Source organism: Oryza glaberrima, chromosome 1, assembly GCF_000147395.1.
Source record: "Oryza glaberrima chromosome 1, OglaRS2, whole genome shotgun sequence".
NCBI classification, from domain to species: Eukaryota; Viridiplantae; Streptophyta; class Magnoliopsida; order Poales; family Poaceae; genus Oryza; species Oryza glaberrima.
The window spans coordinates 27,515,425-27,530,179 of NC_068326.1; the positions used below are offsets into that span (position 1 = coordinate 27,515,425).

Here is a 14,755-nt window from a genome sequence, read left to right on the forward strand (position 1 = left end):
CAGGTGACAAAGTGCATGTGAGAAAAAAATTGGGAGCATTTGCCGGGGGCGTCGCCTAGTGGATATTCGGTGGATGCGGAGAATCTCCCGTGAGGTGGAGACCATGGACACGATTCGATCGTTGCCTTGTTGGTCCTTTCTGCCTGCCTCTTTTGATTTTGAACCACTGGTACAACGTGAGGGAGTTGGTTTCTGGATCGTTTGGCTGGTCTATCTGTCAATTTCCATCCAATTTTTTTTCCTTCCCTTCTAATCCAGCAGGCTGAAACATAAACAGAGGTCCAATCCCAGATTTTTGGTCAAGAAGCAGTGTTTCATTTCCATGTGCCATGTGTGTATCGAGACATCGGTCATGTGAGAGAAGCCTACTCCTAGTCACTTGGGAAGGCTCCTAGTTGCTGCTACCTTATTCTACATTATCAGGTTAAGAAAAAGAACAAGTTCTCCTGTATCTTACTAGCAAGGAATATTCCGTTTAACCCGCGTAGTTAGTGGCAGCTTGCGTGGCTCACCTCTTATAATTCTGTATACATTGTACACTATTCCTAGTATCTAGCACCACTTGGCCAGGCTCCCAAGTCCCAAGCTCATGTGTTGACACGTAAAAAGATCCATAACAAAATAAATACATAAATAAATGGATGAAGATTCGGGAAAATTTTAAAATTATCCATCACTTGGAAATTATGAGATCAGACACTTGCAAAACCACGCCAAAAATAACAAAGGCTAGAAGGCTTCACATTGATTAGCTCCAATGTTTACTCGTTGTAGCTAAAATTTAAACTTAATTTTAGAGTTGAATTTGATGGTCTTTATAGTGAATTATTTTTAGCATTAACCTTTAAGTCGCTAATAATACATACATATATAAAATTTTTATCTATAAATTGTTTTTAGTCACTAATAAACGTTACGGCTTGTAATCAACTATATTCTCGAATACAATTGGTGATATGTTCACCAACTTGCGAATATGGCGAGGTATTCACAAATTCGCAACACATGGCTATAAATCAGATGCGGATCAAAGTATGGAACACCATATGTGAATGTTCACTTGTGGAGAAAGCAGATGGAAGGAACCAACCCCTGCAATTTGTGTTCAGTTGACAGCCGACACATCCCCGTGAGTAGATGCTTTTCATGTGGTTGATGCGCGCACTGTACGTGGTAAGATTCGTGCTTCTTGTCACTACCAGGCATCGACTATCAAAGTAGCAGATTTGTTGTGATAATGCTCTAGTGCAGAGAGGTAGTAAGCCAGAAATTCTGCTGCATTTTCGTTGTGGCATCGATAAGAACCTGGGCGCTTCTGGAGTGGAATATTAGCACAGAACACTCAAGAAAAAGTGCACTGTTTCGAAAGGGTTCAGACGTTCAGTCCAAAGATTGATTGCATTATGGCACACACATGTTGCATTGTGTTTAGCTAAACTAGGCTGTGTTCGCATATGGGTTGTTCCCAACTCAAAACAGTAGCACGGAAAATAGAGCGATCTATTAGCGCGTGATTAATTAAGTATTAGCTAATTTTTTTTAAAAAATAGATTAATTTGATTTTTTAAGCAACTTTCGTATAGAAACTTTTTAAAAAAAGACTCACTGTTTAGCAGTTTGAAAAGCGTGTATGTGGAAAACGAGGAATATGGGTTGGGAAAATGGAAGTCCGAACACAGCCTAATTATGGATGCTATTTGCTCTCACGTGAATCGATGTCTTTGCTTGCTTGTATCAGGGATTCATTCAGGTGCACTTCCCAGCAATTATTCAGGACAAATCGCCAAAGAAGACCTGCAGAAATAAACTTTGCTATGCGGAATTTAGTGCTCCTCTAGCTATTTCCCTTCTCTTTTAACATGCACATTTTGCAGGGGTTTTTTTTCATGATAGTTGTCAATAATATTTGTAGAGTATGAAAAACGTTAAAACAAGGTATATGCAAGATCATATCAAGAAGACAAGGGATAAGAATTTATACTGATTTGAGCTCTCAAGCTAAGTAATAACCCTTCTTATAAGTAATGATCTGAGAAAAGTACCACATGGATTATATGGGTGGAGTAGACTAGCTAATCTGACCTGTTGAATATAATCTTACGGCTCAACAAGATCTTATCAATGACTAGGGCTTCAACTTTCTCCGAATTGTCTCTGTACGAGGCTCTAGCTATGACTTGGACTAGGGCTTCGACTTCCTCCGAATTGTCTCTATATGAGGCTCTAGCTATGACTTGTGAGACGTGATTAGATGTCCTTCCCTTCACGGGAGTCTTGTATTTATACTAGTAAGCGCCTTCTTCTCCAAGTAGAACATGAAGAAGCTAGTAGGATACGAGCAAAGGAAATCTTGTCTTCTCTAGGTTAGACTCTTAACACTTTCTATTCCGGCAAAGATAATTTCCTTTCAGGCTCACTTTATTAACTTGTTTGGATATACCTTTCCACTCCCGTATAACATTAGGTATATGGTACTTCCACACAATACGAACCTAAGTATAGGAAATATGACTTATCCGTAACACTGACAATAATGAATAGGCTTGAACCATGGTATTTTCTTTTCAATATATCAAAGTTACTGCTCCTTCCGCTTCATATTGTAAGACACTTTGACTCTCTTTTTTTTAATCAAACTTTTTAAAGTTTAATCAAATTTATAGAAAAATTAGCAACATGTAAAATATCAAATTAGTTTTATTAAATATAACATTGAATAGATTTTGATACTATGTTTGTTTTTGTTAAAAGTGTTACTCTATTTTCTCCATAAATTCGATTTAACTTGAAAACGTTTGACTAAGAAGTCTTATAAGATGAAGAGAGTACTATATTAGCTACAGAGTATTTAATAGCCTCTTCAAGCTGCGTGTGATAATCTGACGCGAGTGATAAAAGCTAAGGCTGCGTATGGCTAATGGGATTAAGAGGATGGGAAATGGATATCATTTCCCTTTTCCAGATTTATGCTGTTTGGATACATTGGAAATGGGATGCACAATCCTGCCGGATTGAGGAGTGGATAGAGTGCTAGGCGAAATTACCATATTGCCCCTTGCCATTTTGACCCCTTTCTATCTGTCTATGTTCTGCCACTTATTGCAAGGAGGGGTATTTTGGTCATTAGTCTAGAAACTTCCTTTTCCATCCATCAAACCAAACGTAGGATACAATTTCTCTTCATATAATATACCACCTCATTCCAACAACATATCATTTCCATTTCCCATTAGACATAACCCATTAGCCAAACGCAGCCTAAAGGAATTCCAAAGCTAAGCGAAGAGAGATGTTATGGATTATTATAGCCAATGGGCCAAGCTGGGTTATTTGTCCGAACAAGATATTAGCCCATTAGCCTGGCTAAGGTCTTGTTTGGATCCTCCGGGCTATTAAATAGCCCTCTGGAATCTTGCTATTTAGGATTATTAAACGTAGATTACCGACAAAACCGATTCCATAACCCCTAGGCTATTTTGTGAGACGAATCTAATGATGTATATTAATCCATGATTAGCAGCTGATTACTGTAGCAAATCATAGATTAATATACCTCGTTAGATTCGTCTCGCAAAATAGCTTAGGGGTTATGGAATGGGTTTTGTCAGTAATTTACGTTTAATAATCCTAAATAGCAAGATTCCAGAGGGCTATTTAATAGCCCTCCGGAACCAAACAGGGCCTAGGATCTAATAATTGCTACTCTATCGACTCATATCGAGATGTCCACCCCGTCGTCTGCTGATTGGCTGATCTCCACGTCAGCAGAAAGCGTGCACAGGTGGCGAGATAGACGAAGCGAGCTATCCAAAGTATCCAACCAGACGATCGCAAGAGATAGGCCCATCCTTGCAGCGTCCCCGTTTCCCGCCACTATTTAAACCCCACTCGAGCTCACTACTTTCCTCACCACAGCAGCTCACGAGCTCAAAAGACACACATTCCAAAAGCATCTGTGGCCATCTCCTCCTAGTCCTAGGCTCGCGTCAATGGCGGCGTCCACCATGGCACTCTCCTCCCCTGCCGCCCTCGCCGGCAAGGCGGTCGCCAATGCCAAGGTGTTCGGCGAGGGCCGCGTCACGATGCGCAAGTCGGCGGCCAAGCCCAAGCCCGCCGCGGCGTCGGGGAGCCCGTGGTACGGCGCCGACCGCGTGCTCTACCTCGGCCCGCTCTCCGGCGAGCCGCCGTCCTACCTCACCGGCGAGTTCCCCGGCGACTACGGCTGGGACACCGCCGGGCTGTCGGCCGACCCGGAGACGTTCGCCAAGAACCGGGAGCTGGAGGTGATCCACTGCCGGTGGGCCATGCTGGGCGCGCTCGGCTGCGTCTTCCCGGAGCTCCTCGCCCGCAACGGCGTGAAGTTCGGCGAGGCCGTGTGGTTCAAGGCGGGGTCCCAGATCTTCAGCGAGGGGGGGCTCGACTACCTCGGCAACCCCAGCCTGATCCACGCGCAGAGCATCCTGGCGATCTGGGGTTGCCAGGTCGTGCTCATGGGCGCCGTCGAGGGGTACCGCGTCGCCGGCGGCCCGCTCGGCGAGGTCGTCGACCCGCTCTACCCCGGCGGCAGCTTCGACCCGCTCGGCCTCGCCGACGACCCCGAGGCGTTCGCCGAGCTCAAGGTGAAGGAGATCAAGAACGGCCGCCTCGCCATGTTCTCCATGTTCGGGTTCTTCGTCCAGGCCATCGTCACCGGCAAGGGGCCACTGGAGAACCTGGCCGACCACCTCGCCGACCCCGTCAACAACAACGCATGGGCCTACGCCACCAACTTCGTCCCCGGCAAGTGAGTGTGGATCTCCGGCGAGCAACGGCGGTGAGGTCCATTGCTTTCATGCAGGCTGCGGTGAGACGCGCGACGTTCTCCTCTTTCCGCGTACCCGAATATTTGCTTCGTTCGTTCAGATTGTGTAAAACAATGTTATCTGGTTGGTTGATGAAAGAAGTACAATGGACCTGATTGTGTAAAATAATTTTTATCTGATTTGTTCCTGGGAAATCAGTTTGCCTGGCGGTATGGAACGGAATACCCCATGGTACATGGAAATGTACGCGGACTCAAATAATCACATGCAAAAACGCAAAACAAAATGTCAATTTCAGACGACGAATTTATAACCTTGGTCCCTCAAAAAAAAAATTTATAACCTTGGGGCTGTGTTTGGAAAATGGGTTTGGGATATGATTTCCCACCCCTTAAAGGGTAAGCTTCAATCTTAGCCACCCATTCTTCTCACCCCATTTCATCCTATCCCTCTATTCATTTCCATTTCCCAATCCCACCTCTCCTAACCCATTTTCTAAACACACCCTAGAAGGTTAGAACGGAGCACGCAAATCTCTCAAACTCAAAAGTAGTCACATTACCCAAACGTTGATCTGAATAAACCGTACAGTATCATGTATGCGAATGTCACCCTACAGTGCACATATTTACTTCTTGCATTCCCACAAAAACTAACGGTTGGGGGGAATTTAGAGGGGGGCAATCCAGTATAGATTATGATTACTCATCCCCATTAAACCCAGAACTAGTTCCGTGCACTGACTGCAAAATGCAATATCTTGATCAACTGTAAGACTACTCTTTCTCAGTTCTTTCGGGAATGGCAACAGCAAGGATCACGATGTGTGAATTCTGTGAATGTGAGAAGAGCAATATTTCTTCAGCATATGCCTGGTTCAGATATGATAAAACTGACGATTGTCTCTGCGCTTGGGAGAATCTAAGCTCACAATGTCATCATGAAAAGGTTTATGTTTGAGCCGCTCCCCTTGCCTGAGCAACAGCACTCTGATAAAGGTTTTCGTACTGTGAAGCTGGAGAATCCCAGCTGAAATCAATCTGCATATCCTTCTGCACTAACTGTTTCCAAACCATAGGTTTTCTGCTGTAGTAGCTGAATGCCCTTTCCAAGCAACTGCTTAGATCCTACCAAAATAGGCATCCCACGTGAGCTCTACCCATAAAACATTAGAAATCGAAATTTGAAAGTGCATTCCATTGTAAAACTCACCTGCTCATCTGTCCTAGCAAATGTAAAGCCATTCCGCAGCTCCACAGGTATAGTTTCATCATCAAAATCAAAAACACTGGAAAAGTAGAACACAACAGATATATCAGAATATGCTATGCAAAGGAAATGTTTGAGGGAGAAATCACCTATCACACAATCCACCAGTTTGTCGAACAATTGGCACAGAACCATATCTCATAGCTATCATCTGGTTGATAAAAACTTGTCAGACTTGGGCATGAAAAAGAATAAAATGTCAACAACCATGTAAAATGGTTAGTAAAATGTGGTTAATTTCATAAAAGAAAATTATTTGGATGACACAACCATGTAAGACTTGTATGGGATATTTAGATCAAAGTAAAACCTAGTCTAAATCCATGCCTTGTGATAATAGCTCACAAATGCCAATTTGAACCCAAGCAAGCTATGTGGGCACACTGGCGCACATTTAGCAATTGTAGGCCTATTTGGTTGGTAAATGGAAGATCTATAATTTAATATGTACGGATAGATCACCTGAGTAAGGCCACAAGGCTCAAACATTGATGGAATGATAAACATGTCAGATGCCGCATAAATACAATGAGACAAAGCTTCATCATATTTCAGAATTAACCTAATATTGTTATTCTTCTGGAATTGGTCTGCAACACCCTCAAATTCCCTCTGTGATACAAATGCACAACGATCAGTTCACAGTAACAAGATCAGCCAAGATGTAGAAGAAAATAAATTATATACATAAAACTATAGAACCAGACTTATCCATGGCAAATCAAGAACTCATAGGGCCAAATGTGAGCTGCAGTTGAGAAAATAAAATGAAGCACTCGATGAGTATACTGACCTGAATATGTGGAACTGGACTTGAACCCAGGAGTACAAACTGTCCTCCTAACTCAGCTGTTTTGTATATTGCATGCCTGATAAGATGTAGACCCTTTTGAGGAACTAGCCTCGTAATGCAGGCTACCTGCCTCAGAAAACCATGGTCATTAAAAGGCACAAAATGAGGATCAAAGCTGAACATAAACTACGAGACTAATTCATTTCAATAGAGACTGTACTCCAAGAAACAAAACAAAAGGAGACAGCTAATCTAAACGAATAATACCAACAAAAAATGAAAATGAGATAAAGTTCAAAACTCAAAAGGGGTTTTCTTGAACTGGAGAAAACAGAGTTCAGATATGTGATTTTTAAATGGTATTCTCCCCTAACAGAAGTACTTTCTTGTTATAAAAAGTGGTTAAACAAATCAAGGGGCTTGTTATAAAAAGCTGCTGTGGTGGAGCCAATATACAAAATACCGGCCAAAGGACGTGCGAAAAGGGCTCAATTCCTTGGTTATCTTAGTGGCTTGGGAGACTTGGAAGCATCGCAATGACTGTGTTTTCAATGGCGCCAGTCCTAATGTTGCAACGGTCTTGCAGGTGGTAGAGAATGAGGGTAATCTTTGGTGTATAGTGGGAGCGTCTGCCCTCCAAAAATTTCTTAGTGGTTCGGCAAACCTAGGCAGCTAGTTGGCCGGGGCTTGGGTGTGTAGGAGGCTTTGGTCTCTCCTACTTTGTATTTTTCCTTTATTCTCTTCCCCTAAATGAAATGAAATGCAATTCTCTGGCGTTTTCAAGAAAAAACAATGAAATGACTTGATTACATTAAAAAGGCTACAATAGATGAATAGATAGCCATATAATTAGTTAAGATGGGCGTAGAACTGAAATTCATACCAGTGGTTGAGAGGCATCCTCAGAATACAGCCCTAGCTGCTTCCTGAGAAATGCTTTGTTTGCTGCTTTCCCCTGAAGATCAGTAGCACTATATTGCACAGCAAGAAATCTGTCTGTGGAAGGGTTCCATGTTCCTGTGTCGATTCCATTAAGTATCCCCACAAATTTCCTGGAATGCATTTTAAGTGTATCTTGGAGACCACGACCACCCTGACCAATAAAAAAGGTCATGATGGGCAACTTATATCAGACCCCTAACTCATTAGTAACATATCAAGTAAAATGCCTTGAAAATTCTTAAAACAATTAAAAAAAATTGCATAACAATGTCAGACATAAAAGGCCTTCACTGAAGTCTCTTCAAACCTTGTTTACTTATGCCATATGTTTTGAGCTAGCAATTTTTACTCTGGGGCAAAGGCCAAAAGAAAAGCAAGGACAGCAAATGCAGACAGTTAATCCTACATGGACTAAGAAATGCCACTTGTTTTAGATGAAGAAGTGCCTGTCAAATAAACATATTAATTTTTCACATTACTTGTACATTAACAGCTTACATAAATGTTGCCTCGAAAAAAGATTTGGTCTATCAGATAAATACATCGACCTTTGTGTAGTCAATTACTCTAAGTATAAATACTAATGTTACACAAAAAAATATGTACTATTTGAGAGGTTGATCATGTATCTACAGTTGAAAGAAAACATCTAAAGTGTGTGAAGCTGATATTGAATTTGTAATAGTTGTTTAGAAAACAGAGTTGCTGGTGTTACCTCTGAGCGCACTTCTAAAGCATATGTTGGTGATACAGTTGTCACAATATTGGAATAAACAATTCCACCCTGAAACCAATAAGAAGCAAAAATATAAAAATCATGACTTTTAAGGTACAGAATTCAAAACAACTGCTATTTCTCTATTCTATACCTTGGCAACATTTATTCTTCCATGTGCATTGTCTTGCATCCTGTCTGGTCTATCCAACTGCTCAACATCAAGGCCGCAATATGATAAATCAGGAGCAGGTGCTGTACCTTGGTATTCGAAGTTGTGGCAAGTGAAACAAATTCTAGCTGAGCTGAAGCCTCGAGTTGCATATATATCCCAATATAGAGGTGCCTGAAGTCTAAGTGTAAGATACAATATTCTTGAACACGGTAGAGAATAGTTGACACCCAGAACTTAGCAAATGAATAACAGCAAAATTTATATGTTTTCAGCTATTGATGAAAAAGCAAGCGAAATGAATTTCAGTTCTTACAACAAATGCAGTTTGCCAGTCATGGCAGTGGATTATATCAATTTTCTTCCCAGATTGGTAAAGTAATTCCAGTGCTGCACGGCTAAAGTATGAATAACGTTTAAAATCATCATGCTCTCCATAGTATTGGGCCCTCCAGAAGAATTTTGAAGGATGCTGTGGCTCAATAAAATAGACTGGAAGACCTGTATATTGGAATTGCAGTTAGCAAACAATTATTAACTTTTTTTGAGTTCTTATAAGGTCCAATAGAGTTGCTTAGAACCTTCAACAGTTCCTGTCCACACGTTGTTGCTGAATAGATTTCCATCAAAATAGGATTGTATGACAACATCTAAAACCTGCAGGATCACCAAGAATACAATCTTACCTCAGAGGCTCAGATTAAAGATGCAAAACCATGTAAAAAAAAATCATGGCTAACCAACAAGCACAAACCTTAAGATTAGTAATCTGGTCAAGTTGCATACAGTCGTATTTGGGAAGAACAATCTCTACTAAATGTCCCTTAGTCTGAAGTGCCTTGCCAAGACCAGCAACTACATCTGCCAGACCGCCAACCTGAAGAACCATTTTGTTAAGCAAACTTAAATGAGATTACACAATTAAAATACTGATTAGTATAAGCAATACTTCAAATCCAAGCAGCATGGAAAGATAAGTATAAACAATTACATAAGAATTTCTGCAAATATTTCTCAATATAACTGCCCATGTAACAGTTATCTCATTTCAACTTCCAGTCAGAATGTGGTCTGGTTGAGATAATCTATTTGATTTTGAAACATGAAATTGCCAGCAGACTACTTTCCACAGCCAATTAATCTTTCTCATAACTAGGATTTAAGGCTATGAGCAGTTGCATACACAGATATAATGTTTATGACTTTATGGTCTATTTCTTAATATAGAAGAAAACTGCTGGTAGTGGCCCCTGTTCTAGAAGGCAGGCAACAAACCTAGCACCTTCTAGAACGCTAGTAGCAAATAGGAAAATTCATTCAGAAGGGGAAGACCTCATGTAGAGATGAACTTACCTGACACGAATCTACACTAAAAATTCAGGAGTATAACCAATACATAAAATATTTTTAGGGTGTTCTTGTAAATTTTCCATCAATTATACAATGCAAGTTCCTAACAAATGGGGAACTTTCATTAATGCTATGAAATTTCTTGTCAAACAATACAGCACACTAATCCTACCCATTATTCCTGTATTATATGACTAAGTACTTGGTTTTTGATGTGAAGATGAATTCAACCTCATGTACAAATATTTAATGCTTTACATAGGAGAAAACTATTAAGAATCAAATCACTCATTTCCCTACTCATGTGCTTGATCAGGGCCATGTTGATCATCACCAACTTTAATGTGCCCAGCATTGTGGCACCTACTAGCAAGCAAGCAGGCATGTTGATTTTCTGACTAAGCAGGCAATGTGGCACCTACTAGCAAATATCGGATGGAATTTCTAGTGCAAAACACGGCATGGTTTGTGGTGGGTGACTTCCATTACTTTTCTGACTAATCAGTTGTTGGTATAACTGGTTTTGAATAAATTGTATGCATTTAATAAGTAAAGGTAAGACAAATAATGTTATCATTCTAAGTCAATTTTCAGCCAATGTGAAGTTCAACCAAGAAATTTCTACATAATTCCAATTGAATTTTGAGATGCATGAACTTAGTGCTAAATACAATTTTCAGTGCATTTCTCCATTATTTTGCATGTTCTTGTTGGTTGCAAAGTCTCGATACAATCTTTTCAACTCAAAATGGAATGCCAGTACTTGGCTGTTGGCATTATTGTTGACAACTACTAGGCAAAAATAACTGCAGATTTGAACAAGATAGAGCTAGGCTTGTGTGGATTATATCAGGCAAGGCTGCAATTCACGAAATTACATTTTCTTGGTACATAGCCTACAGAAAGGATATATTGTGCAGTGAGAGTGGATAAGACACCGACAGAACCAAATACTTGATGGAAGTGTGAACTGATGTACAGGATCACCTTTGCCACTGGAGCCATCTCTGCTGCTATATGGACAATGTGCAAGCCAGAACTGCATTGACTGATAATATATTAGAAAATACTAGCTAAAGGTCCGTGTGTTGTAATGGATATTACAAGAGATAAAAGCACAAGCAAAAATTACAAGTTTATAACATAGTTAGTTAATTAGGCATATAACATCAAAGCAAAAGCATTCATGTGCTGAGACCTTATGGCCCCACACGTTTGCTCGTGACGTTGGAGGCAGATTTGGACACCACCACTAAAGTAGTATAGATCTTATGAAAAAATTGCAGATAAGTTTTCTAATTCATATTTGAACCCATCAAAAATAAAGTGATTCACAAGATAAATTTAATACCTGTTTCCTGATAACATTAGCTTTAGGAAAGTTTCCATAACATCACTTTCTTTTGCACCCTTGCAAGCAAAGTAGGCTTCACAGATACGGTCATCTCTCTTCCATGCCATTTCTCTCAGCATACGTGCATCAGTATTTGGTATTTTCCGCTCAAGGAACCAACCATCAATCATGAGCAGGATGTGACTCCAGAATTCTGATGGCATACTATTCGCAGAATGCTCCAGTCTGCCACTTTCTTCTGTTAGTCTACCAAGGTTATCTTGAAATTCCTCAGTTAACTGCTGATATACTTGAATGTGAGTGTTTGTTTCTTGATGGCCTGCTTGGTGACGGCTTTTTGCTGCTTTCAACTTCTGTTGCAGAAGTTCAACAACATAAGGAGAAAACTCAGATGTTTTCCCTTCTTTTAGTGATGCTTCTAGCTCATCAATCTTGTCATGCAGATCATCATGCTGATCCAACAATGCAGCATACTTCTCTACATGATTTTTCAAACATCCAAGCATGTGTTGCAGATTTTCTACTTTCTCCATCCAAACATCATATTGCAGAGGGACAACTTTCCAGATATCAGTTTGAGCAACTAGAAACCTAGCTTCCAGCTCCCTAACTGTAGCGTCTAACAGTGACCTTTCTTTCTCCAATTTGAATAGGAATTCCTCTGTTTCAGCAAACTCAACAATCTTTGCTTTAAGAAATTGTGCGTCAGCCTTAAGTAGCATATTCTCTTCTTTTAGAACAGTCAGCTCCATGAAAAGTGGAGACTCACACAAATGTGCTGGATTGCCTCCACTTAGAGCACTTTCTATCAAAATTTCTTTTGTAAATTTCTCTAAATGATCACCAGGGATATCTGTATTTATGTTCCCTTTGGTTGCAAGTGCTTTTGACAAATTCATCTCTAGAGTGTCAACCTTTTTCTGCAAAGCTTCCTTTTCAGTAAGAATTTTGTCAACATCTTCAATTGCTTGAAGACGAGCTTGATTTAGGAGCAGAATATCTAGCCATGTCAGATTTTTAAAAATTATTTTTCATGTATTTTCATCAGATATCATGCATGAATGTATGAATACACTTGAGAAGAAAGCATTCCATACTCTTTTCCATGTTTTGTATCATTTCCCCAAAATCTTCAAGTTGAAAGTCTGATTCGAAATGTTTATCCTTTGACCTCTGTGTTAATATATAAGAGGAGAAATTCTTATGAAAAATGAAACAATTTCTGAAGGACATAAGAAAGACTACACGCTTGCATAGTACAACTAGGTAGCAGTGTCTCACTCAAAGCAGTATCATTCTAGTTCTGGTGGAGACGATGCGAGCTCTAAGGTTATTGTGGATGGCCTGGTGATAACTGCTAAGATATTGAGAGGCAATTTAGCATATTGGTATTGGTACTAAATAAGGATGAACATGGCAAACTGAGGAGTGAAAATAAACATTACAATCCTTTATCAGACGAATTTCTGCATAATACTACATAAGGATGAACTCTATTCCAAATAGGGAAAAACATTTATAACGAGGTTGCCCTCCTAGGAAGCGACAATGCATAATCAGTCCAAAGGAAATGAATAGCAATTTAAATGTTTTAATCCTATGTTATCATGGTTCTGCAATATGACTGTGCCTTTTCTTTTTAATGTTTTTTTCTGACATACTGCACAGAAGTCACATAAACAAAAGTTCAATAATCCTTGATCTATGAATGTAGAAGCATATCTCTTTAAATTAGCTAGCTTGTTTGAAGGAGGTGTGGAAGTGCACCAGGATACCCTGATAGGCTGATATAAGTATATGACCACCCCAGTAAGGCAGTACCTCTTGCTGTTCATTACCAATGGCTGTAATTTTTTCATCTATCTGGCTAATAGCCCCATTGGTATCGTCCTCACTGGATGTACTCTTCTGAGGACGTTCCATAGAAGTCCTCAAACTGGTACTTGGAAGCTGTCCATTTTCCTCAGTAGTAAGCAAGAGTTTTGCATTTGAAGAGCGCTGTTTTGGAGCAATGTTTTTCCCTCGCTTCTTCTTCTGCTGTGCACTACCACACAGAAGCTGTCAGTCATGAGTCAAGCGCAAAAACCTTCATGTGAACTCTACCAACTAGAATGCGCAAACCCAGGGATTTCTAGACCAATATGGAATAGAGCGACTTTACCATGTTTTGCAAAATGACTTAGCACACTGAAACACACTGCTTTTTCAGAAGATTAATGTGAAATTTCATTAGCTCGAGCACTGCAGATTAACCGTGCAGAGCAGCCTCTAAGTCAGCTTAGATTCGTTCACCACTGGACAGAGTATTAACAGATATTCCTACTCGACTAATGGGTTGAGACACGACAACATGCCACGATCGATGCTCGGCGACATCCATTTTGCACGAGCGGGTGGAACAGTGAGAGAACGTTTGGCACAAACGGCCTCTTTTGCACGCAACGACCGCGCGCAATCCCAAATGCGTTCGCTCATGGACACTTTCTCGAACACATCGCGTGTCCCCCAGCTACTCCCAGCAAGCAGGAAGCAGCAGATTGGTCAGGCACTCACCTGAGGTTGCCGGGCGGTCGAGCGCGGCAGGAGACGGCGAAACGGCGGCGAGTGATAGGCCCACATGAGAGGGACAGGAGAGCTGAATACTCCGCCGCCGCGGCGCCGCAAGCCGCCATGGCAAGCGGGCGAGGAGGGGCACTAGATCGCCGGGACCGATGGGTTAGTGCTGTGGACTGGAGTGGAGCGGAGTGTGTGTCGGGAGCGGAGATGGTGGCAAAGGGAGAGCGGCGGTTGACGCCGCCGCGGCCTGCGTCTCCTCTCCTGCGGCGGCGGCGGCGGCCGGGGAAGGCGGAGGCGGAGGCGGGTGCGCGCGGGAGAGGAGAAGGCGTACGAAACGGCGGAGGCCGCGGCGGGGTCAGCAACTCAGCGGCGCAAGTCAACAGTATCGGGACCGGCCCACTCTGACTTTGGCACGTGACGGCGTGACCTATCATCCGTACCCAGTTAGAGCAAATACTAGCTCCGTTTTTTAATATATGAAGCCATTGACTTTTTCTCACATATTTGACCATTCGTCTTATTTAAAAATTTTATGCAAATGTATAAGATATAAATCACAATTAAAGTACTATGAGTGATAAAACAACTCATAACAAAATAAATTATAATTACGTAAAGTTTTTGAATAAGACGAATGATCAAACATGTGAGAAAAAGTCAACGGCGTCATCTATTAAAAAACGGAGGGAGTACAATAGCAGGCTGTAAATATATTTTAAGAAGATAAATGAGAAGAGAGAATAGGACTCCAAGACACAATATGTGTATGACAGGTTGGACCATATATTAATAGTGTAGTATG

The 14,755-nt window shown here is 41.1% G+C and overlaps 2 protein-coding genes across 4 annotated transcripts; one reads left to right on the forward strand and one right to left on the reverse strand.

The window, feature by feature from the left end:
- Nucleotides 1–3,895: 3,895 nt before the first annotated feature.
- On the forward strand, nucleotides 3,896–4,970 carry LOC127764545 (chlorophyll a-b binding protein of LHCII type 1-like). Its single transcript, XM_052289441.1, has one exon. It carries the CDS (start codon nucleotides 3,990–3,992, stop codon nucleotides 4,785–4,787), a length of 798 nt encoding a protein of 265 aa, XP_052145401.1. The 5' UTR covers nucleotides 3,896–3,989; the 3' UTR covers nucleotides 4,788–4,970.
- LOC127764526 (probable starch synthase 4, chloroplastic/amyloplastic) lies at nucleotides 4,966–14,345 on the reverse strand. 3 transcript variants are annotated; one of them, XM_052289422.1, is made up of 16 exons: nucleotides 13,951–14,345; nucleotides 13,219–13,441; nucleotides 12,495–12,570; nucleotides 11,395–12,397; nucleotides 11,031–11,082; nucleotides 9,448–9,570; nucleotides 9,275–9,350; nucleotides 9,010–9,194; nucleotides 8,676–8,867; nucleotides 8,522–8,590; nucleotides 7,748–7,957; nucleotides 6,865–6,990; nucleotides 6,534–6,683; nucleotides 6,161–6,222; nucleotides 6,015–6,090; nucleotides 4,966–5,929 (listed from the first exon to the last, which is right to left on the reverse strand). In XM_052289422.1, exons 1-16 carry the CDS (start codon nucleotides 14,067–14,069, stop codon nucleotides 5,753–5,755), a joined length of 2,919 nt encoding a protein of 972 aa, XP_052145382.1. In that variant the 5' UTR covers nucleotides 14,070–14,345; the 3' UTR covers nucleotides 4,966–5,752. The 3 variants fall into 3 exon arrangements, with proteins under 3 accessions (XP_052145382.1, XP_052145375.1, XP_052145390.1); XM_052289415.1 differs by having other exon boundaries at nucleotides 11,031–11,091; XM_052289430.1 differs by lacking the exon at nucleotides 13,951–14,345 and adding an exon at nucleotides 12,679–12,751 and having other exon boundaries at nucleotides 11,031–11,091; nucleotides 13,219–13,341.
- Between the last annotated feature and the right edge of the window lie 410 nt (nucleotides 14,346–14,755).